This window comes from Lacerta agilis, chromosome 9, assembly GCF_009819535.1.
Source record: "Lacerta agilis isolate rLacAgi1 chromosome 9, rLacAgi1.pri, whole genome shotgun sequence".
In the NCBI taxonomy this organism is placed as follows: Eukaryota; Metazoa; Chordata; class Lepidosauria; order Squamata; family Lacertidae; genus Lacerta; species Lacerta agilis.
Window position 1 is genome coordinate 8,597,476 of NC_046320.1, and position 23,660 is coordinate 8,621,135.

The 23,660-nt window shown below is 43.5% G+C and overlaps 1 protein-coding gene across 1 annotated transcript in view; it reads left to right on the forward strand.

Moving 5' to 3' along the window:
* Positions 1-1,559: 1,559 nt before the first annotated feature.
* DTHD1 (death domain containing 1) overlaps positions 1,560-23,660 on the forward strand; it is a 28,136-nt gene continuing 6,035 nt past the window's right edge. Inside the window, exons 1-6 of the mRNA XM_033160709.1 lie at positions 1,560-1,818; positions 6,059-6,851; positions 7,339-7,672; positions 9,931-10,110; positions 16,283-16,527; positions 22,674-22,838. Of these exons, the coding sequence (XP_033016600.1) occupies positions 1,560-1,818; positions 6,059-6,851; positions 7,339-7,672; positions 9,931-10,110; positions 16,283-16,527; positions 22,674-22,838 (1,976 nt within the window). The remainder of the gene's footprint in view (positions 1,819-6,058; positions 6,852-7,338; positions 7,673-9,930; positions 10,111-16,282; positions 16,528-22,673; positions 22,839-23,660) is intronic.

Here is a 23,660-nt window from a genome sequence, read left to right on the forward strand (position 1 = left end):
TGTGGAAGGGGGGGGTTATTCGGTTGTCTTCGTTTTCTTCCATTATGTACTTTGTGTTTTTTGATATTGTGATTTTATGTTCTGAACGGCCCTGAGATCCATGAGTATGGGGCAGTATAATGAATTTAATTAATTAAATTTAATTAATTATAATAATAATTGAAGTGACATGGACCTGTGGACTAAAAATTCAGCAGTGCTTGAAACACAATGGACAGCATTTGTCACCAACCTCAGAAGAACAGAAGAAGATCCCAATGGTCATGTTGCTGTTCTCACTGTTGGCTCAACCAGAAGCTCATGGGAAAACTATAAGCAGAACCTGAGTGCAACAGCACTCTCTGTGCCTGATATTCCCAGTAACTAGTATTCAAAATAGAGTGCCTCTTGACAATGAAGACAGAACATAGCCATCTATCTCCAGTAGTAGCTAGGGTATCCTTAATATATAGACTCCATGAATTTGTCTAAAACCCTTTTCCCTATAATTTTTATTAAATTTTCTGTTTTACATTTTCAAATATTCATTTAAACAACCTTAAAATATCAGTGACTTCCTTTCTTCTCTTTCCAGGGTTCCTTTTGCATAGCATAAATCCCTGATTATCTTACATAAACCAAACCCTTCAGTATTCCATTATTACATCCATCAAAACTTATTTACACTGTTGAATTTATCTGAATGCTGCCAACTTTTTCAAGTGTACACAATTTCCCCCCATATATTCAATAAACATTTCCCAATCTTCTTTAAACATGTGTTCTTCTTGTTCTCTTATTCTATATGTTAGGTCCGCAAGCTGTGCATATTCCATCAATTTAAGTTGCCAATCTTCTTTAGTTGGGACCTCGCTCGTTTTCCATTTTGGGGCAAAGCCCCAATGTACAAAGTTGTACAAAATGTACAAAATGTACAAGTTGGTGACCCCTCACTACATCTTGTGATATCAAATTCCACAGTTTTACTGCACGCTATGTGAATAAATACTTCTTTTTGCCTTTCCTGAATCTTCAAACATCCACCTTCCTTAGATAACCCCGGGCTCTAGAATGATGGGTGTAGAAGGAAAAAGAAATCTCTATTCACTCTCCCTACACGATGCATAATCTTCTACACCCTTTTTATAAACTAAAAAGCCCTAAATGTTCTCATTTTTTTTTCCTCAGAGGAGTTGCGCCATCCCCTTGATAATTTTGGCTGTCCTTATCTGAACCTTCTCCAATTCCATTCACCCATTTTGAGGTGAATCAACCACAATGCTGTACACAGTATTCAAAATGTGGTTTCACCATAGATTTGTGTAATGGAGTTATGATACTTGCTCTTAACCCATTAGATTTCTAATCATGTATTAGTCTTTTGCACGCCAGTTCTCTTTATTCCAGGAAGGCCACACCTATTTGTCACCTAGTAACTCCTTTTACATTGTCAACAGTAAGTCAATGTTTCCTTGCCAGCTGCTTATTTTTGCTATAGGGCAAGTGTACACTGTTTCTTAGGCTTAGCAATAAATACTAGAGGAGGAACTCTCTTCAAAAAACTGTTCTACGGGGAAACCATGGAAGCTGTTACTAATAATCCAGATCAAATACTGGAAGAGATCAAGCACCAAAACTTCAATTTAGGAGAACTTCTTAAAGGTGGCGGTAAGGACAATGAGAAGATAGCAGAATTCCTTCCAAAACTGACTCCTCTCCTTCTAGAGCTCATGAAAGCCTTCAGCCGGCAACTGGAAGACACTTCTAAGATTCTTCAAAATACCCATCAGCTGCTGGATGCTGTTCATGACAAAGGCTGGAAACAAGCTTCAATTAAAGGCAAGTAAAGCTAAATATGTAAATCAAGGACTATGTAGCAGCCAATTGCTGAAATGCACTCATAGGTTCAAGACGCAGTATACATAATTGTATGCATTTTTAGAAGTTGGATTTCTCCTACAAACGTTCTGGAGAGAACAGCAAACAGATGCCATTTACTTAAGGCTTCAATCAGACCTGTAGTTGAGTAGATCTTAAGGGATGCACAGGGAGCATCATAAATAAATATGAAAAGGCAAAAAAAAAAAACCCCACTAAAAACAAGCAGCCTTAAAATTCTTTAATTTACCAAATAATTTAAATAACATTATATTCAAAAATGGAAAACATGTCAAGCAAGATTGCCAACTTTAGAAACACACTCTGCTCTTGTGGCTTTAGCAACCCCTCAATCTGAAGAGATTAGGAGGTGAACATGATTGTCTCTATGCTGTGACAAACATTCATTCCTGCAGCTCATAAAGGCACCCCCCTGGGGGTGGTTTATAATCACCTAAACATATATAGACAACAATAAAAAGATTTTGTTTTAAAAAATGTCCCTTGCATGTAAGTCTAAACACAAAAAGAAAATTCACATAAGGGATCTGTGCCTCCTTCTCTATTTTGGGTACTAGTGTGTTACCAAGAAGTAACAAGGGATGTGGGTGGCGCTGTGGTCTAAGCAACTGAGCCTTTTGGGCTTGCCAATCAGAAGGCTGGTAGTTTGAATCCCTGTGACGGGGTGAGCTCCCATTGTTCTGTCTCAGCTCCTGCCAACAAAGCAGTTCAAAAGTACACCAGTGCAAGTAGATAAATAGGTATCGCTGCGGCGGGAAGGTAAATGGCATTTCCATGCACTGTGGCTTCCGTCGTGGTGTCCCGTTGTGCTAGAAGCAGTCACATGACCCGGAAAGCTGTCTGTGGACAAACATCAGCTCCCTCTGACTGGACTCAACCATCCAGGGGTCCTTTACCTTTACCAAGAAGTATCTAGAAAGCTTTAATCTGATACATATTATATACTTTAGGCAAAGAGTTAGTATGCTCACTCCAACCCTTTGGAGTTCCTTTTACTGTGTCACAGAAGGAACCTCCAGAAGGTTCTTGGATCTGGACCTCAGTGTCCAGGCTGAATGATGGGGGTGGAGATGCTCCTTCAGGTATACTGGGCCGGGGTTGTTTAGGTCTTTAAAGGTCAGTACCAACACTTTGAAATTTGGTCAGAAACATATCGAGAGCCAGTGTAGATCATTTTGGACTGGTGTTATGGGGTCCTGGCAGCAGCTCTCAGTCACTAGTTTGGCAGCCACATTCTGGATTAGTTGTAGTTTCTAAGTCACCTTCAAAGGTGTAGAACACATTGCAGCAGTCCAAGCAGGACATAAGCAGTGCATGTACCTCTCTGGCGAGACAGCGCTCAGGTCGGTAGTGTCTCAGTCTGTGTATCAGATGGAGCTGGTAGACAGTTGTGAGTCCAAAATGACCCCCAGGTTGTGCACCTGGTCCTTCAGGGGTACAGTTACCCCATTCTAGACCAGGGAGTTCCCTACACCTGCTTGCCCCCTGTCCCCCCAGAAACAGTACTTCTGTCTTGTCAGGATTCAACCTCAATCCATTCGCCACCATCCATCCTCCAACTGCCTCCAGACACTCACACAGGACATTTACTGCCTTCACTGGTTTGATTTGAAAGAGAGGTAGAGCTGGGTATCATCTGCATACTGATGAACACCCAGCCCAAACCCCCTGATGATCTCTCCCAGATGATCTCTCCCTATATGATGATATAGATGTTAAAAAACAGGGGGGGGGGAGAAGATGGAGCCCTGAGGCACCCTACAAGTGAGGGCCCAGAGGTCCAAACACTCACTCCAGAACACTACTTTCTGGACGCAGCCCAGGAGGAAGGAACTGAACCGCTGCATAACAGTGCTTCCAGCTCCCAACCCCTCTAGAAGGATACTATATTCAATGGTATCGAAAGCCATTGTGAGATCCAGCAGAACAAGGAAACATTTTTCACCTTTGTCCCTAGCCTGCTGGAGATCATCAGCCAGCATGACCAAGGCAGCTTCAGTCCCATGATGGGGCGTAATCCTGACTCAAAGGGATCCAAATTGTCTGGACTGAGATCATTAATCATGTGAAATCAGTTCCAGAATTTTGCACATCAAATAATATTTAGGTTTAGATTCAAAATGCAATAGGCTTTGAAGTAAAGGTTAAGTAAACTAGACTGTAATGCACAGAAGACTGGGCTGTAAAAAATGTGTTGCTTTTGCTACAACCAGACAAACATCATTGCCCCTCTGGAAGTTTGGCAAAAAGAAACTGAGAAAGCAACAATTTGTAAAATATAAATGAAAGGCTATTGTTTCATAGTCCCCACTTCCGCAAATTACAGGAAGTTGTAGGTGTGGGCATTGCAAGGTCAGATTCCTTCTGAGAGCACAGAAGGGAGGGAAAGAGGCAACTTGTAATAAATTGACTATTTGCAAATGCACAGGTTGAGCAACAGAGAAGCAATATACAGGCGCACAAGCTAAGTTCCTGAATGACATCAATTCAGCTTGCCAGTATCTTGAAAGATGCTTTCAGAAGTCAGGGACCTTTCACTATTTTGCCTCCCTCCTCCACCCAGAGCTAAATCCAAATTGAGACCGCTTTTTCTCCTTCCCTTTATCTATGTGCAATGCTTGTTTTTTCCCCATTTCCATTCAGACAGGTAAGGTCATATTCCAGTTGGGATAGCAAGGGACCATCAAAATGAGAGAGAGAGAGAGAGAGAGAGAGAGAGAGAGATCTTGCTTACAACCTAATATCCATAATTTAATAGACAAAAATGTTTACCTAACTCAAAAGTTCTTTTATGCCTTGGCTTCTGAGTCATGAGCCTAAAGAAAGCATCAAAAGGAGCTTTCTTTTGAGAAAATGGTGGATTAGATCCACCTTAATGTAGATGTTTGATCTGCATCAGTTTCTTTTTAGATTCTTCTCCAATAAAGTACTCTTCTTCTCCAATAAAGTACTCCTGGACAAAAGCCCCTGTCCTCCTTTCTTCCCTCCCTCCCTCCCTGCCTCTCTTTTGTATAAAATACTCCACAAGAAAAGAGGAGATGAGAGATGAGAACAGAGTCTGCCATTGTGTTATGAAACTGGGCATTCAAGGTCGGAGAGGGAAAGAAAGCAGAGGCCTGAAAGGAGTTCACATGATTCTGAAGAATAAAAAGTACTTTGCTTGCTTAACTCTATAAAGAGTGACATATTGAAAGTGTTGCTGTGTTGGCAGACGGAAGCGACAGGGAAAGGTCTGATTGAAAAGGCATACATTCTGTAAAACTTAGATTTCCAAAACAGGTGGGTTTCTTCCTTGGGGAAGGCTGTCACTACTGCCAATGACAGTCGTACCTTGGTTCTCAAACACCTTGGTACTCAAACAACTTGGAACCCAAACACTGAAAACCTGGAAGCACGTGTTCCAGTTTGCAAACTTTTTTGGGAAGCCGAACATGCTCCGTTTTGAGTGCTATGGTTCCAATTTGAGTACCACACTTCCGTTTTGAAGTCTGTCTGTTTTTGTTATTTATTTTGTGTTTTTGAGGGGTTTGTATTTTTGTGTTTTTGTTTTTGCGGGGTTTTTTGTGTGACTGTGTGGAACCCAGTTCAGCTACGGATTGATTGATTGTGTGACTGCAGCACATTGTTTATTGCTTTCATTTTATGGATCAGTAGTCTCGTTAGACGGTAAAATTCATGTTAAATTGCTGTTTTAGGGGTTGTTTTTAAAAGTCTGGAACGGATTTAATCCATTTTGCATTGCTTTCTATGGGAAAGCGCGCCTTGGTTTTGGAACGCTTTGGTTTGGGAACGGACTTTCGGAACGGATTAAATTTGAGAACCAAGGTTCCACTATATTTGCAAGTTGTCAACATTCAATCTCCTGAACTCTTCTAGCCCGCCCAAGTAACAGAACGGGGGGTGGCTTTGCAGATTAAGATAAAGTTAGGGGACTGAAGCAATCTTGCTGAGCAATCTTCTGTTAATCATAGGTAAAGGTGGGGGGGGGGCTTGAATAAACCCACCTTTTCTGCAGCCTCCTAAAAAAAAAAAAGCCAAAGGGCTGTAGAAAATAGATAAGGGAACCAAGTTGGGCAATGATAACAGTGTATAAAAATGGAAGGACATGCTTAACCTTTTCACCCGAACAAATCACAAATAATGTATTACCCGTCACATATATTTCTGTTTGCTTCTTCAGAGGGGAGCGGCCTTGCAGACTGGCTTCAGAAATTAAACAAGCTCATCTTACATGTTGCCAAATACTTTGGAGACTTACAAAACAAGCTGCTTGAAATGAGCTGCAGAAAATCGGATGATGTGCCGTTTGTTCCGTGTATCCCTTGGAAATCTGTGCGTGATGCTAATAAAGAGAAAGCAAATGGCAGGCAGTTATTGGCAGGCGCCAGTCAGCCCTTTCATGAACCGTCATCCGTACGCAGAGGGGGAAACGGAACCCAGATGACGGAAGACAAAACAGTGGAAAGTGAAACGGGTTCATCCTCAAATGAAAATATAGCTGGCAAAGAACAGGAATTTCCAGTACTTGTGAAAAATGAAGATGAGCAACAAAAATGCATTGCAGTGGCAAATCAGGACAATGGAATAGGTTCTCAATCAGTGCTATCTTCCACTCATAAAATTTCAGAAAACAGAGATTTGGAAGACAGTTCAGGAAACAATGGGGGAAATGTAACTGTGTCCAGAAAGCTGGAAAACAGCAGTGTAGAGCATCTGCAGACGTGTCCTAATCAGGAAAAACAGACAGAGATAAAAGAAGCCCCGAAGCAGATGGGAAATGGGAATTACAGGCTGATAGCCGAGCCAGGCAGGAGTGACAAAGATGTCAATCAAAAGGAGACAAGTAATGAAATTGCCCAAAGCTACCAAGAAAATTGTTCAAGGTCAGGAGACTTGCATAAAAAGAGTTCCATGCATCTGTCTTCCGGTGAGCTGGAAAGAAAGGATGATCAAAGTGACTGGATGACTAAAGAGTAAGAGCAAGTGGTCTTTTGGGGGAGACTCAAGAGTAGCCTTCAGGAAATATTCCGGGGGGGGGGGGGTCATTGTTAGTCTGTTGCAGCAAAAGCAGCTAATAATAATAATAATAATAATAATAATAATAATAATAATAATAATAATTTTTTATACCCCACCCACCTGGCTGGGTTTCCCCAGCCACTCTGGGCGGCTCCCAACAGAATATTAAAAACACAATAAAACATCAAATATTAAAAAATATTTCGGCCTTGGGAGCCAAACATTCCAGCTCCCGGACGGTTGAAAACCGGAAGTGATTGTTCCGCTTTTCAAACTTCCTTCGGAAGCCGAATGTACGGCGCGGCTTCCGATTGGCTGCAGGAAGCTCCTGAAGCCAATCGGAAGCCGCACCTTGGTTTTGGGAGTTCAGCAGTTGCAAATCGATTCTAGCTATTGGTCTCCATTGCAGAAAATATGGATACTGTTGTATTTTGTCTGCAGGTTTCTTGTGAAAGCGAATGACCTGAGTGAACCTGAAATAGCCTGTTGCATTAGAGCCCCTTTCAGTGTGCTGGACAATCTAGTCATCCGAGTTGTCAACGATTTGAGTTCATTGGTGGTAGATGGTTCAGAAGAGCTGGTCAGCAACGTCATCCATGCTGAGTGCTGCTCTTCCGTTCACCCACCCACCATTCACTCCATCACCATCGCGATCCCGTTTATTTCACGTTACAGAGGAATGTACAAAGACATTCTGGTGAAGGTGACTGACGTGAATTTTCGGTCACGTTATTTGACTCCTGTCTCCTTGGAAGGGCACCAAGGAAACCAGAAGGTTAGTAAATTGTTGTCAAGGTTTGGTGCTCAATCAATCAATCAAATCTTTATTACGGTCATAGACCAGCATATGTAGGGTGGGATACAATCATTTACAATCTGTAAAACATTTTGGAAAGCTAAAATTATTAAAACGGAAGGTATATATCAAAGACTGTAAGAATCTAAAAGAGCTAAAATAATCTAAAAGAAGGGTTAGGAGGATTAAACGGATGTGGAAGAGCGTAAAAGGTTAGTATATAAAAGGCCATGACTATCAATTTACAAAGCACGCTCATATGGGTGTTCATTAAATCTAGTTTGTGGCACACAACATCAACCAACAAATTTTGAATGCTGCTATGCAGAACCTGGCAACATTGTATGTTGTAGCAGGGTTGGTATCTGAAAGCTACCAGGGAGACATATCGTCGAGATCATGGCTCAGCTACTGAAAGTTGTCCCCCAATGAATTAGCCACACCACCAATGCCAATTCCCACCCCCAAGACGCCGAAAACAACTGAACATTGTTACCCTATAAACAAAGCAAATGGGAGTGTTTTTTAAGACATGAATGGGCTGATGGACAGGGTGGAATGGGCGAACCAGTATCACTGAGGGACAGCTGCCTGAAGTTGCTATCCTGGAATATTGCTGGATGGCGGAATAAGAAAAACAACCAGCAGTTAATATCCTATTTCAAACAGTTTGATATCATTCTCCTTCAGGAGACATGGCGCCGCGACTCTATATTGCTCAATGGTTATAGTAGCCATTCCCTACCCGCCAGTCCGTCTCAGAGAGGAGGCAGACCTTGTGGAGGTTTAGCCTGCTTTATTTCCACAAACTTAGAACACTCTGTATCACCTCTTCCTAGCTGTAAGTCATTAGCAATGGCTGTTTTACTCAAACATAAGAGAGCCTCCTTGGTGTTGGTCAACGTTTACCTTCCCCCCTGCCAAAAAAATCTGCTATTAAGGCCGCATGGGCAGGGATATATAGAATTGTCCTGTGCGTCCTGGTACTTATGGAGTAGTGGGGAGATGAGATTAATACAGATGTCTCTATAATATAGGTACTGGAGAAGCACATGCTCTATTGTTTTTATTTGTCCAGAATCACAGGGGACACCGGAAGGCTTTAGATGAAATCACTTTCCGTTTTTAATTCATTGGAAGAAAACAGAGGTATCACACACCCTGAACCACATGCAATGGAGCTCACACGAAGCAGGCAATTTGTGGAGGTCCTCCACCCCCTCTGGCCACATGTAGCTTATTTTATCACAAAGGTCTTCTACAGCATGTGCAGAGTATTGGTGCCGTCACTGAAATCCTCCAAAAGCTCAGCAAGAAACAAGCAATTAGTCATGCTACAAATTACAGCAGCAAAGTGGGGAAACGCCACAAAGGTGCTATTTAAGGTAGTAGGGGATGCGGGTGGCGCTGTGGTCTAAACCACTGAGCCTCTTGGGCTTGCCAATCAGAAGGTCGGCAGTTCAAATCCCCGTGACCGAGTGAGCTCCCGTTGGAACCTAGGTTCTTCTCCATTCCACCCCTGGGTCAGACCCAGCAGAGCTGCCACTCGGAGCCAGGTAACAATGAGGGAGCTACACACGCCGTAGGCATGCTGTGCATGGCCCCAGGCACCCAGGGTCCCAGGGTCAAGTCGGCGGGCCTGGTCCCCAGATGTCATTGGACTACAACTCCCATCATCCCTGATCACCGCTGCTAGGGATGGTGGGACTTGTAGTCCAACAACATCTGGGGACTCAAGTTTGAGAAAGGCTGGTCTAGAATAAGAGATATCTTTAAATAATGTAAATATTGACCAACCAGGGACTGCCATTAGTGTCACTTCAAAGCAGTGGGGAAATTAGAATGGAGGTTCACAGACCCCACTAGCAGGGCAGGGATCCTCACTCGTGACTCTACTGGGTCTCAAACAATTGCCCCAGGATGCCAGTTGCTGCTGCCGAGTCTGGGCAGCCCCCAACAGAATTGCTCCTTATTTGATATATTACCAAAGTAGTGAGGGAAGAGACCACAGGAAGTGATACCCATATCTCTGCAGTAGCTAAAACTGCAAACCAGCTACATTACTGTGGCTTTCAGACAAAGTTGCCCGGAAACACAACGGAGAAAGCGATCTTTCTCTGTGGTTGTTAACTCTCGAGTTACTTTCCTTTAATACCTCTGATTCATGCTGGCTTCCCAGGTTAGAATCCGTTTATCATTATCCACTTCAGCATCTTTCACTGATTTCTGTCACGCAGGGGACTTTTGCGGAGGTGAAAACCAGCCAGCTTGGTCTTTTTTCGGTGGTTTCATGCTTAAAGACGGAAACAGTCACCATTCCAAAGAAAGGACTTTCACGAAAGCTAAGTATGGATCCCAGAATTTCATTTTGCTGGCCTCCATCAACTTTTACTTCTCGAGTAACAATGCACCTAAAGGTATGCTTTTTAAAAAAAATAATCATTTGCTGGGGACAAAAGGAGATAAACACCTTGCTTTATTAGCAGAGATAGGTTGCAATTAGGGAATGGATATAGGAGAAGCTGGGCTTGGGTAAGAGTAGCTCATGGGCAAAATGGTTCCAAAGGTGGAATGGCTCATGGCTGCCCTATCCACCTAAAGCCCCCATGAGATCCCTCATCCTCCTATGGGATCTTGTGAGAGCCAGCTGGGAGGATCGAACCCCCTATTTCCACCCCACCCCCCCACCCAGAGTAGAGAAATGGTGCCCAACACTCAGGGCACACAGAGCTGTGACTTTTCAGAACATATTGGCAGGCTACCATTCAAGAAACAAACTCAAGCAATGTAGAACTAATTGTGCATTTCTTTCAACTTCGGCCAACATCTCAAGGAATTCATAAAGGCAACTGTCAATATGTTTCTCGTCCTCCTTTTAGTACAGTGGCTAGGAGCCTATGTTGTTGCTGTTCCTGTTAAGGGATTCTTGATATTGAGAAACAGAGGCTGTCATTCACTTCATCCCTGGGTGGCAGTAAAAGCTTGGGAAAGAACTGCTCGACATTCACCATTGCATATTTATCCTGCAATGTTAAATATGTAGTTCGTTGTTCAGCTCCTGCTTGGATGCATTTTTCCTGGGAGGTATTTTGGGTTTGTCTATCGTCTTTATCATTCGATCATCTTCTTTCATCATGCCCTACATTTCTGGGAGCCTGTCTGTGTGCTGCTTGCTTTCTCCTCTTGGGAAACCTTTCTGATGTTGGCTGGACAGGTACCGCCGGAGCGGGCAAGCAGCATGATGTACTGTGTTTGGATAACCTACAGGTGAAATAGCTCTTCATGTCCATTGTTCCCTAAGGACTCGTACTTGGAAAGAGCTCTGACAAATAGCTATGTTGCTCCCTGTTTCGGGGAGCCATCAATTGCACCAACAGTCGCCGCAGCAACCCACACCCTCCTATCATACCTATTTCCATGTTTGCCCAGCAACTCTAACTAAATAAAGTGAGGAAAGACTGCCAAGGAGGGCCGGCCCAAGATATTTTGGCGCCTGAGGCAGACCCCAAAATGGCACCTCTTCTTCCCGCCATCGGTGATGGAAGAACTATATCGGGAACAAGGAGGGTATAAAGATCTACACTGTTTAGTCAAGCAGAGGATATCCAGAGGAACATTTGAATGCATAGATGTGGACCTCCAATCCAAACCCTGTCCCCCCCCCCCCATGTTTATGATATGGTACGGGTCAACCCGGATGTGATGGCCCAGAACTCCTGGCTGAGGTATTGCAAATTAGCTCCAAACGAGATATCTACCCCCCCTCCCAAGAACCGAGGGGCATACCAGCACTGCTGAATGGGCTTCCACTGATGGAATGAATGGGAGTAATTTTTTTAGACAAGACAGGGCTTCTAGACAAGGTGGAAGCGAAGGGTATAGAGCCCTGAGGGAACAGGGGTTAAAGCTGATGTCTTGGAACATTGCAGACTGGCACTCAAAGCAGAACACCTAATGTTCTACTTTGAGCAATTTGACATGATTCTCCTGCAAAGAGACATGGCACAGTCAATGGTTATAAATGCCATTCATTGACAGCTGAGGGGTGGAAGCCCCAGTTGGGGGGGGGGGCGGGTCTTGCTTGCTTCATCTCTACAGCACTAAATGCTACCAGAACATCTATGACCCCATGCGATCCATTCACAACTGCTGTCCTGATTAAAGTACGGAGAGCTTGTCTAATGCTGATTAACGTTTACATACCACCTTGTAAAAAAAAAATCTACTATAAATGCTATTTGGACAGAATTAGAGAATTACATAGAATCCCTCGAATCCACTTACCCTGCAGCACTGCTTATCATTGGAGGGGCCTTCAACACACATACCGTGTTTCCCCTAAAATAAGACATAGTCATAAAATAAGCCGCAGCAGGATTTTTTTGCATTTGCGAAATATACCCCGAAAATAAGCCATAGTGATAGGCGCAGTTTTGGAGGGCACCTCCCTTAAGACGGCCCTGGATGGAGCTCCGGAAGGCAGGCAGCGTTCCTAGTGCTGCTGGACCCGCTCCAGAGCCGCTGGAACCACTGCTGCAACCGCGCGGGTACTGGGGGTGCTCCAGAGGAGGAAGGAGGGAAACCTGACCTCACTACTGCCACACACACACACACACACACACACCCCGAGGAAGAGGAGAGGGGAAGAAGGACCTCTTGCAGCCCCGATCTCGCTGAGAAGGGGAGAAGGACCTTTTGTGGCCCCGGTCTCGCTGCGCCGCCACACCGGGGAGGAGGAAAGAGACACCCGGCCATCCGCTCCGAGAGGGACCCAGGAGCGAGCAAGGAAGGGGAAAAAAGAGAAGCCTGACCTTACTGCCCCACCACCACGCTGCCGCCACCGCTGAAGGAAAAGAGAGGTATGTGAGCAGACAGAGGCCGTGAGGAAACACACAGCTAAACCCAGGCCCAGGTGCGCTACCGGTAGAAGAAGAAGAGGAGGAGGAGGAGGAGGAGGAGGAGGAGGAGGAGGAGGAGTTTGGATTTGATATCCCGCTTTTCACTACCCGAAGGAGTCTCAAAGCAGCTAACATTCTCCTCTCCCTTCCTCCCCCACAACAAACACTCTGTGGGGTGAGTGGGGCTGAGAGACTTCAAGGAAGTGTGACTAGCCCAAGGTCACCCAGCAGCTGCATGTGGAGGAGCGGAGACGCGAACCCGGTTCCCCAGATTACGAGTCTATTGGTCTTAACCACTACACCACACTGGCCCAGAAACAGGTCAAAGCCCAGAGAGAGGTACTGGAGAAGACCTCACCTTTTCTATTTTTAAAAGCCTTTAAAACCTCCCCCCCCCCTCTTCTATGCTGTACCATACTGACGTACCATTTTTGAGGGAAAAGAAATATAAGAATGTGTCTTATTTTAGGGAAAACACGGTATGGGTGTTAATGACGTTACCTTATACACCCAATATAATCAGTTTCTGGAATCTGATACCTATTTAGATGGAGTTACCTCCTGCCTATCTAAAGATCACAGATATAAATACTCAGATCTTTGTGTAGCCTAGGCTATAAGGCGGAGGGATCTCTGCCCCTGTGGATTCTGCCGCCTGAGGCAGTTGCCTAACTTTGCCTCATAGATGGGCTAGGCCTGCTGCCATTATTAACGGAAGTGGAACAAAGGGTCGATGATAATTTTTATAAGGAAGGGAGCAACAACTAGTGCAGCTGCTCTGCAGATATTCCAACCATTTGGTGTGTATTTCATTAGTAAACCAATAAGAGATAATTTGACTCAAATGAATTCCTTATATTCCACGTGCTTTGGCAGTTGGTTATTCTCTTTTGCCTGTTTTAATCTACATTTCGCTTTACAGTAGGCAGCAAAGAGAGAGCAGAAGTTGTTGCTCATTCCATTCGGCAGATGCCCTCAGGAACTCAGTCCCATCTGCCATAAGTACAAAGGGAAGTTCTCCATGGAGAGACGGGGGATTCCCCTCTGTGCATTCAGGCCATTCATTCGCTTATAGAAAAGGGAAGTTCTTGTATGTACATGAGAGCATTGGGTCATGGCCTGTGGCCATCATTCTCTTCAGTCGGTGAGCTTTCGTCATGCGTAATGGGAGTACAGCCACATGCGTTGCTTCATAGTGGTCTTAAATCAGAGGAAAGGATGGATTTTAAAATGGCAAGTTTCTGGGCTGTTATTTTTAGTGAAATGATGCATCTCAAAATGGAGAACTTGAAAGTAGCCCAAGGGCTGGGGATTGCCACAACCTTACCCTGACCTTCTGAAAGTGCCCTCCCACTGCCAACAAAATGAACTGCTGAACAGGACTTTGGATTGTAGTTGTCTGTGCGACAAGGAGTACTGTTTTGCTGGTGTCACGCTCTATTATTAGATTTTAATTTGATCCTGGCTTGTTTTTAGGAGGTAATTTAATTATTGTTTGATTTTATACCAATGGTATATATTTGATGTGAGACGCCCTGAGCCTGGTTTCAGCCGCGGAGGGCAGAATACAAACAAAAGTATTATTATTATTATTATTATTATTATTATTATTATTATTATTAAGCAGTGGTGTTCAAAGGGTGTGGTGCATCACACTGGTATGGCAGGAGAGGAATGCAAGGGTAGCAGGAGGATTCAAGGACAATCAAACAAACATTTGAACATTTCATTTTACTGTCAAACCTCAGTTGTCAAACATAATCCATTCCAGAAGACCGTTGGACTTCCGAAATGTCTGATAAACGAAAAGTGAAAGCGGAAGCCTCAATACAATAGGGAAATTCAAAATGGAAGCTGCATAGCACGTTCGGCTTCTGAAAATTGTTTGAAAACCAGAGCAGTTACTTCTGGGTTTTCGGTGTTTGGGAGCTGAAACGTTCCAAAACAGAGGCATTCGGAAACCAAGGTTTGACTGTAGTATAGTATAGTATAGTATAGTATAGTATAGTATAGTATAGTATAGTATAGTATAGTTTCAAAATGAGAGCAAGAGCATTAAGTGATACTGAGGACAATCCTAATGTTTTTCAGTGTATTTCTTATCAATAAGAAATTCAGTGTGGTGCGAGCAAATGTTTATTCTGAAAGTGTGGCCCAGAGAAAAAAGTTTGAGAACCACTGTTCTAAAGCATCATACTCATGCAGCAGTATGGTGTTGCGGTTAGAGTGCTAGACTAGGACCTGGGAGACGAGGGCTCAAATCCCCACTCCCAGACCCTCCAAGTGTCCCTATTTTCCAGGGACAGTCCTGGATTTACAGAAACTTGTCCCAGTTTCTGATTTGATCCCAAAATGTCCTGTTTTTCTTTACGGCATCACTATTTTCGCTGGAGGAGTGTATGGGGATATAGTAGGACGTCCCCATTTTCATCAGAGAAATGTTGGAGGGCATGGATAGGACATCCCTATTTTCATTGGAGAAATGTTGGAGGGTATGGGATAGGTAAAGGTAAAGGGACCCCTGACCATTAGGTCCAGTTGTGTCCGACTCTGGGGTTGCGGCGTTCATCTCGCGTTACTGGCTAAGGGAGCTGGCATACAGCTTCCGGCTCATGTGGCCAGCATGACAAAGCCGCTTCTGGCGAACCAGAGCAGCGCACGGAAACACCGTTTACCTTCCCGCCGGAGCGGTACCTATTTATCTACTTGCACTTCATTGGAGAAATGTTGGAGGGTATGCACTGCCATGAAGCTCACTAGGTTAGTCACACACACTCAGCCTAACCAGCCTTGCAGGGTTGTTGGAAGGATAAAGTGTGGAGGAACAGAAAAATATAGGGCACCTTGAGCTCTGCGTAGGAAAGGTGGGGTATGAATGTAATAATACAGGACTGGTGCCAGGTTTGGCAGGGTCCTTCGGCATCCCCCCCCCCCCCCGTGGTGAGGGTAGGCAGGTGCAGCAGCAACAACAACAACAACAACAACAACACCACAGACACACACACGTCAGTCTAGCTGGCCCTGGAGCAACACTGTGCCAGGGCCCCAGAGACATTTTGAAGGGATTAAAATGCTAAGAGTTTTGGACCCAGGATTCTGTAAATCAGCTTGTTGGATTGGCGATGGGAACTCCTGATGGCTTAGATCATCTCAATGGTTCTGCCCACAGATGTTGGGCCTGCTTGACTGTGGAAAATGATCAATATTAATAGTAATAACATGGACAATTCTCTTATTCTCACTCTGTTACACCAATCAGTGCTTTCTGTTGTATTGCTCTTTTAAGCTAGTTTCCCTAATTGTGGTAGATATTTGTTCCACAAATAGGCTGCAGTCCTATATAATCTCAGAACGATGTTCCACTATGTCCAATGGGGATTACTTCCTGGTAAGTGTGTTTAGGATTACAGCTGTAACCTATTGATACTATAACACTGCAACTAATTAAAAGCTACAGACACACTGTGAAGGTTTTATTAAAACATGCTTCATGTTGACTAACTAAATATAGACAGAATGTCATTTAAAAACATCCTGCTGGAAAGAATATTTGTAATAAGATGAATTAAAGAGGGTGAGGAAGCATTTATATTCCACTGGTAATGAAGGCAATTTTCAGAAATGTAGATTTTTTTTTCTGGCAACAAGTGATGCTAACATCATAAATCATAAAAGCACAATATTTATGCAGATACAACCAATTGAGCCATCCCTGATTTCCATGTTAAAAACAAAGAACGACATGTATCATTCAGTGGTGTCAACTAGTCCTCTGGTGCATCTGCAACATCCTTCATCGCGGCCATTCAACAAATCTATCGCAATTATTCTGCCTTGCCCTCCAAATCAAGAAAAGAAGACAGAAGGGAATGAGAAAGACACGGGGAGAGCTATGAGTGCATCCATACCCAGAGTTACAACTGTGCATCAATTTCGGTGAGACAAAACAATTCCATGGAAACTATGCATTTATATATTTTTTTAATTCTTTTAAAATACAAGAGACAATATTCAGTTTCCAAGCTTTTAATGGGTTTTTCATAGCATAATTATTCTTTCCCCCCATGCTGTTTTTTAAGTGATTGTTTTTAAATTTTCTCTTGCTGTCAGTTTTTATTGTATTAAGATGTATGCTTACATCCCAGAGAGCTTTTCTATGCCAAAAGTTGGTATATGAATACAGTGGTAACTTGGTTCTCAAATGTAATCCATTCCGGAAGTCCGTTCCAAAACCAAAGCGTTCCAAAACCAAGGTGTGCTTTCCCATAGAAAGCAATGCAAAACGGATTAATCTGTTCCAGACTTTTAAAAACAACCCCTAAAACAGCAATTTAACATGGGTTTTGCTATCTAACAAGAGTATTGATCCATAAAAGGAAAGCAATAATCAATGTACTGTACTATGAAATAAATAAGACAATATTGTAGATGATAAAAATTAAAATTAATTTTTCTTCTTTCCTGCACTGATGATAGTCATTGTTTGGATGAGGGACTTTTATCCATTTCTGCAGTCACACAATTAATCAATCAGTAGCTGAACTGAACTGAACACACAGTCACGAAGAGAAATTAACCAGAAAAGCCCCCAAAACGCAAAATAAATTTCAAACACAAAAGCGCCAAACTTTATCTGTTCCGGAAGTCCGTTTGACTTCCAAAATGTTTGAAAACAAAGGCACAGCTTCTGATTGGTGCAGGCGCCCAGGAAACAATAGCCGACAGCTGCATCAGACGTTTGGCTTCCGAAAAACGTTTGAAAACCGGAACACTTACTTCCAGGTTTTTGGCGTCTGAGAACCAAGGTACCACCCCCCCCCCATGCTGTTTTTTAAGTGGTGGTTTTTTTTAATTTCTCCTGCTGCCAGTTTTTATTGTATTAAGATGTATCCTTACATCCCGGAGACCTTTCCTATGCCGAAAGCTGGTATATGAATTTTTTTTTAATGAAATATACAAATATTTCTAACCCGTACTACAGGTACTCACTCTGCAGAGAGGGCAATGTTTTGTGCATGACAAAGCATCAGATATTACTGGACCCCAGAGCCAATAAAGGGTGCATGGGGGGTAGGGGGGATAGAACCTTTTGTGCGGGGACAAGTCATGCTTCTTCTGGGGGTAGATTGTCCACTTCTGGTCCCCACCCTGCACTCAGCTCTCACCTGTGGCACCTAGAGGCTGTCAGCATGTGACAGCAGCTACACCCCGGGAATGGTTTTGACTGGCTGGCTAAACCAGGTGAGAGTAGCTGAGGCATCTCAAACCCTGGATGAGTTAGGGTCTTCCCCTGCATGTGAAGACAGGCTCTGGTGGATTGAGTGGAAGAGACCAATACTGGGACCAGTGGTCAAGAAGGCGGTTTCTGCACATGCTGCCGAGGGAAACGAGAAGGGCTCATCAACCTGGGAGTGGAGTACAGCTAGGAAAAGGAAAACTCTGCTCCTAAACTTCCACTGCCTTGCAGGTGTCAGGCTGCAGGGAATTGACTTCCTCCCCCCCCCCCATGGCAGTAGATAAGCAGAACAAAGGAAAAGGAGTCTTCTTACCAGTTAGAAACTTTAATAATCACAGCGAGAGAACAAAAAAACTAATCTCCTAGAAATGGCGGTGCTCCCAATTAAGGATCACACCCCCTTCTGTCCCTATTAATCTATGTCACTTCTACATCTTGTAATCTGAGCTTGTACCCTCTGTGCTTTGTGTGCTTTCTGTTCTGAGACTTTCTGAGCTCTTCTTGACCTTGGTGAGAGTGGATGAATGCTTTCCAGAGACAGTGAATCTGTTAACCCTCTCTCTCCCAGTGTTTCTTCTCCTAGCTGTTCCCCATCCAGTATTTCCCAACTTCTGCCTTCTGAACTATGTCCCTCTGCAAACCGCTGTTCCAAATCTATACTGTCCTCCTGCTCCTGGGAAGATCCAGGATCTGGAGCAGGAGCGGGGGAGGGGGAGGGGGAGGCTCCCACCATTCTTCCTCAGTGCAGCCCTCCTCAGCATGGTCCCTGACACCGAGAACAAAGGAAAGGGGCTGTGATGGCAAATAGGTGTGGCCCTCAACTCATGAATGGTTAGAAGGACAAAGCTAGAGCTGGGAGGTGAGAGGTGCATTGATGTGAGATAGAGGGGATTATTTGGTTGTTTTTGTTTTTGATATGTTCCTGACAGCAGGACATCTTCAGGACCATATCAGTGAGTCTTGTCATCAGGGCAGTTCAGGGCCTACATACAAAGTTCAGCTCCTTAAGAGCTTCAAAAGCCAGCCTGAAATTTCTCAGCAACCTTTCCTAGCTACCTTCCGCATTTGATTTGATTTATTTTTCTGTAATCTACATTCCCCCTCCCTCTAAAAATAGCACCCAACCTGCTAAAAGGTGTGACTTTAGATACATTCCAGAAAGTGGTTTTATTTAAACAAGAGGAACGTACAACAAAACATTGCAATGTGGAATGCTGCTATTCTGCATTCCAGCCACTCTGTTCCATTGCACACTAGCCTCCCAGCTTTCCATTTCCCCAGTCAGCAGTTGGTCATCATTTTAAAGTTCAGTGAATGGTCACAGAAATCGGACAGCGAGAAATATCCGAACATATAACCTTGCAGTCGAGGCCAGATTTAGATGAAGAGAGGCCCTAGGCTACTCCACTTGTGAGCCCCACCCCCCAACTAGAAGAAAATGGAAGAGTGCTATAAACAAAACTGAGTGAAGACAAGGATGATGACGGGTATTTAAAATTCTACAATTCACAATTTCTCCTCAAAAGGACATAATATATTATTGTTAAATGCCATGGTGATTTTTTTAAAAAATGCACAAAATTTACACTGAAAAACTTTTACAATAACTGAACTTTGTAAACCTTTTGTGGCCTGGGGGGCCTGGAACTAGTTCCCAGGTCTTGTTCCTCTCTAAGGAATCAAGTTCAGCCTTCATGGCATTTAACCATGGCTCAGCATCCTCTGAGGTTAAACTTTTGGACTTCTAGGAAGCTTGGAGGTTCCCAAACCTTCTCTGAGTTACTAACAACAGCTGAATCTGCTTTGACTATTTTAGCAAACTCTTTAGCATACCTTTTGGGTGGTTTACCCTTTGTGGCCCTTTCAGATCTGCGTACTATACATAAGTATTCCATGCTAGGCTTCTCCTCTTTAGGAGAATGGTGGGCAGGCCGTTCGTCCTCTTATATACCTGCTGGGATTGACACGGCATCTGACCCTCACCTGAACCTCATAGCTCTCCTGTAGCTGCCTCTGATTGGTTATCATTTAACTCTTGGGGGAAATAATTAGCATCACACGTCATGTGCATGGAAGTTGCCGAACCAATTAACCAACTAGAAGGATTACTGTTAATAGCACCAGTTTTCCTATAACTTGATATTGCTGGATAGTTTTGATGAACTGCAAAAGAATTTTTAGTTTGCTTTCTGTTGCCACCCTGGAACTTTTCTTTATTGGTGCCACTTTGTTTTGTACGATTCCTTGCAAATGAAGGAAAACAACTTTTCTGCTTGTATATGTTGATAATATAATTTTGGTTACTGAGGACAAACAAGATTGTACAAAAACAAGATTGGGTGCAGGCCTGGCCAGGACATAGGCGTCCTGACTGTGACAAAGGTGACCTATGTGTTTGCTTGCTTGCTTGCTTGCTTGATTAACAGCTGTTGGAAACTTCAAGGTCCCTGCTCTCCCTTCTTATGGTCTTTGTACTGGACCTGGAGACTCCAATAGAGAGTATTCCATGTCAAGAAGGAGGGCAAGTGGGCACTCTATCAAATGACAGGGCAGGAGCTAGATGGAGCAGGGCCTTTTCACTGGTGGTGCCCATTGTATGCCTTACACTTCCCAGACCTGCTCTCTTTTGGCATGTATTTTGGAGCTTTATAATTTAGGAAGACTTTGGAAGAACTGATTGGCAAGTCTTATCAGTCGCTGACGGATGAGCGGATTTTATTTGCTGCTCTTCTGGGCTTCTGGTGCACCAGGGTTTACACCAGCATAATAGAGTTGGCCAGGATGCCAGAAGGGATACAATTTATAAGCTTTCTCCATTATCAGCACAGCAGGGGGTATTCAGTCAACAGGCTGAGCTGAAGTATTCCCTGCTGGTTACCTGCTTTCAGCAATAGGGGTCGCTGTTTGGTAGTACCCAATTGGTTAGCTGTCAGATTCTAGAGCTCCCTATTGGTGGCTCTTAGGTAATTCACAAAATACAGAGTCCATTCATAAAACACAGTGTTCATTCATAAAGCAGTAACATAAATCTCCATGGCTACATATTGGGTGTATATTTCAGCGGTTGAACGTGCAGGTTTATGGCCATGCTATAGTGTAGTGCTTATGCAACTGTGAATAAAAAGTGGCTGGGCTCATTGTCTCGGGGGGTTTTTTTGGGGGGGGAAGAGGTGACAAAACTGATTTCCAATAAGTGCCCCCTCCTTTATTTCCATAACAAGTCCTTGAGTCTGTACTCTGAATAGTGACACCAGGGACCTAGAAGGTGCAGGGTTTGTCAGTCCAACTCTGATACAATGCACCGTTGACAACATTCGTAGAACTGTTGGAAAGTTCTGGAGAAGTCCTCTTTCCATACTGCTTTCAGTTCCCTCGTCACAGCAGCTTGGATTTGTGAAATGTTGGAAAACCTGTGCCTTTTCAGTTTTGGAAATCCAGTAAGGCCAGATCAGGGGAATATGGACAGTGGGACAACTCAGAAACCTCAGTAATGATTTCACGTGGCATATGCAATTCTTCCACCATCATTTGGACGGACAAACGCCGATCCTGCATCAATAACTCACGAACTCTGTTGACATTTGCCTCCGTTCCGCTCGTTGACAGTCTGCCATCTTCGATGATTTTCCTCCCTTTACGGAAATGCTTAAACCACTCATACACTGTCTTTCGAGTTACAGCTTCAACTCCGTACACAATTGTGAGCATTTTGTGGGTTTCTGACGCCGATTGTATGTTCAAAAATTTCTCACTGTCCGATTTCTGTGACCATTTACTGAACTTTCTGGTCACACCTTGTACATTCACTGAGCACATTCAGTCTCCACTGAGCTGCTGCTGCTGCTGTTGTTGTTGTTGTTGTTGTTGTTGTTGTTGTGTGTTTTGGGGAGGGGCAAGTCTCTTCTACTTAACATTTTTTAGAAGTCTTTTTAGTTTGTTTGTTTGTTTGTTTTTGTACTTATGTAAATCTTGGGATTCCTCCAAGCCTCCTGACTCTTGTGCATCGGTGGTGCAATTTTGTCTATCCAAGTACCCAGAACCTGAACACTGGAAATAACGTGAAATGAAAGCTTTTACATCCTCTTCTTCTTTGGCGATCCCTCGTAGCCGAGTAAGATTGTCTTCCATGAACACGGTTTTGACAGTGAGTCCGTAAGTGACTGTGGAGGCCAATTCTGGATCCACACGTCCTTCCACAGTGGGGACATAGGTTTCCGGGCGAGAGTTGATCATGGTGAGGATTTGCCAAGCGTGCCTTCCTCTTAGCTCGTTTCTCCCTTTCGTCCTGAGTTTGAGTGTCTTCAAACCCCTTGACACCTTTGGTAAAGACTGTTCTCCAGTTGGAGTGCTTGCAGGCCAGTGTTTCCCAGTTGTCGGTGTTTATACTACATTTTTAAAGATTTGCTTTGAGAGAGTCTTTAAACCTCTTTTGTTGGCCACCAGCATTAAGCCTTCCATTTTTAAGTTTGGAATAGATAGGCCATTGGTGGCAATCATAGAGACAACCAGTGTTGACTACTTACTAGAAAGGATACAAGGCTCTAAACTGAAAAGGTTAACTTTTCGCTTTGGACAACAGAACTAGCTCAGTTGGTAAACACAATCCTCTTAATCTCAGGGTTACGGGTTCAAATCCCATGTTGGGCAAAAAAAATCCTGCATGGCAGGGGGTTGGATTAGATGACCCTCATGGTCCCTTCCAACTCTACAATTCTATGAACACAGGCTATATAGCAGCTTACGCTATTTTACAGAAAGAGATTTTCAGATTCTGAGAAGTGTTTTTAATTTCCAGCTGTGGTTGCTGTTGTTTTAAAAGTAACTATTGACTCTTGTGGTTCTCCAGAGCGATGAGCGCCTCTCTGAGAAAGCATGGGGAGAATCTCCACGAATCCTTGAAATTACTGGGGTACAGAAGCAGAGAAGAGGAATGGGCCGTATTGGATGGGATTGCGGTGCAAAATGCACGGAATGGCCTGGTGTCGTTTGAACTGGACGAGCCCTTAGACAGGTGAGACAAAATCAAATCCTTTCCATCTGCAGATGTGGCAGTGGATTTGCTGGGAGAAGACATTTGTCCTTGGGAGTGGGGCTAAACCATCATCGCACTGCATCCATCGTCACTTTTGGCTTGGTAATGTCTAAATATGGCTCAGCTCCCATTTGCATAAGAAAGTCACCACTATGAGGCTATAGAAAATGAATGAAGGCATGAGAGAACCAGCCCTGAAATTCACAATGTACCATGTATTGGACACACTTTAGATTTATTTATTTTTAATAATGTTCTTTAATCGAATGATGTCCCTTCTTAATATATTTAAACACGGAGACGGTAGAACGTACAGATATGTATCAGATAATCAAAGTATAGGTTCTAGTTTGTATACGTAGCAGCCGGGGATGCCGGCCTATGAACTAACTCTAAGAATTATAACATGCCATTTGGAGGTACTGTATTTGATTATTGTAAGAATATGTCTAATTTTTAAATGGGATTAAGGATGTCATTTATAAGTGCGCTCCCAAATGATGTAGCTTTCTTCAATGTTAATTCTTGGATCTGATTTACATCCTATGCCCTTCGGAAATGTGGTTTTTTTTGGGGGGGGGGCTATTGGTTGTTGTTTTTATTTTTATTATGTATTTTATGGTTTTATGTTTTGATTTTATTCTGTGAATGGCCCTGAGACCCCTGGTTATAGGGCCATATATAGATGATGATGATGATGATGATGATGATGATGATAATAATAACAACAACAATAACAACAACAACAATAATAATATTGCACCAATGAAATGGTTGAACATAGTGAAACGGTTTTCCTAG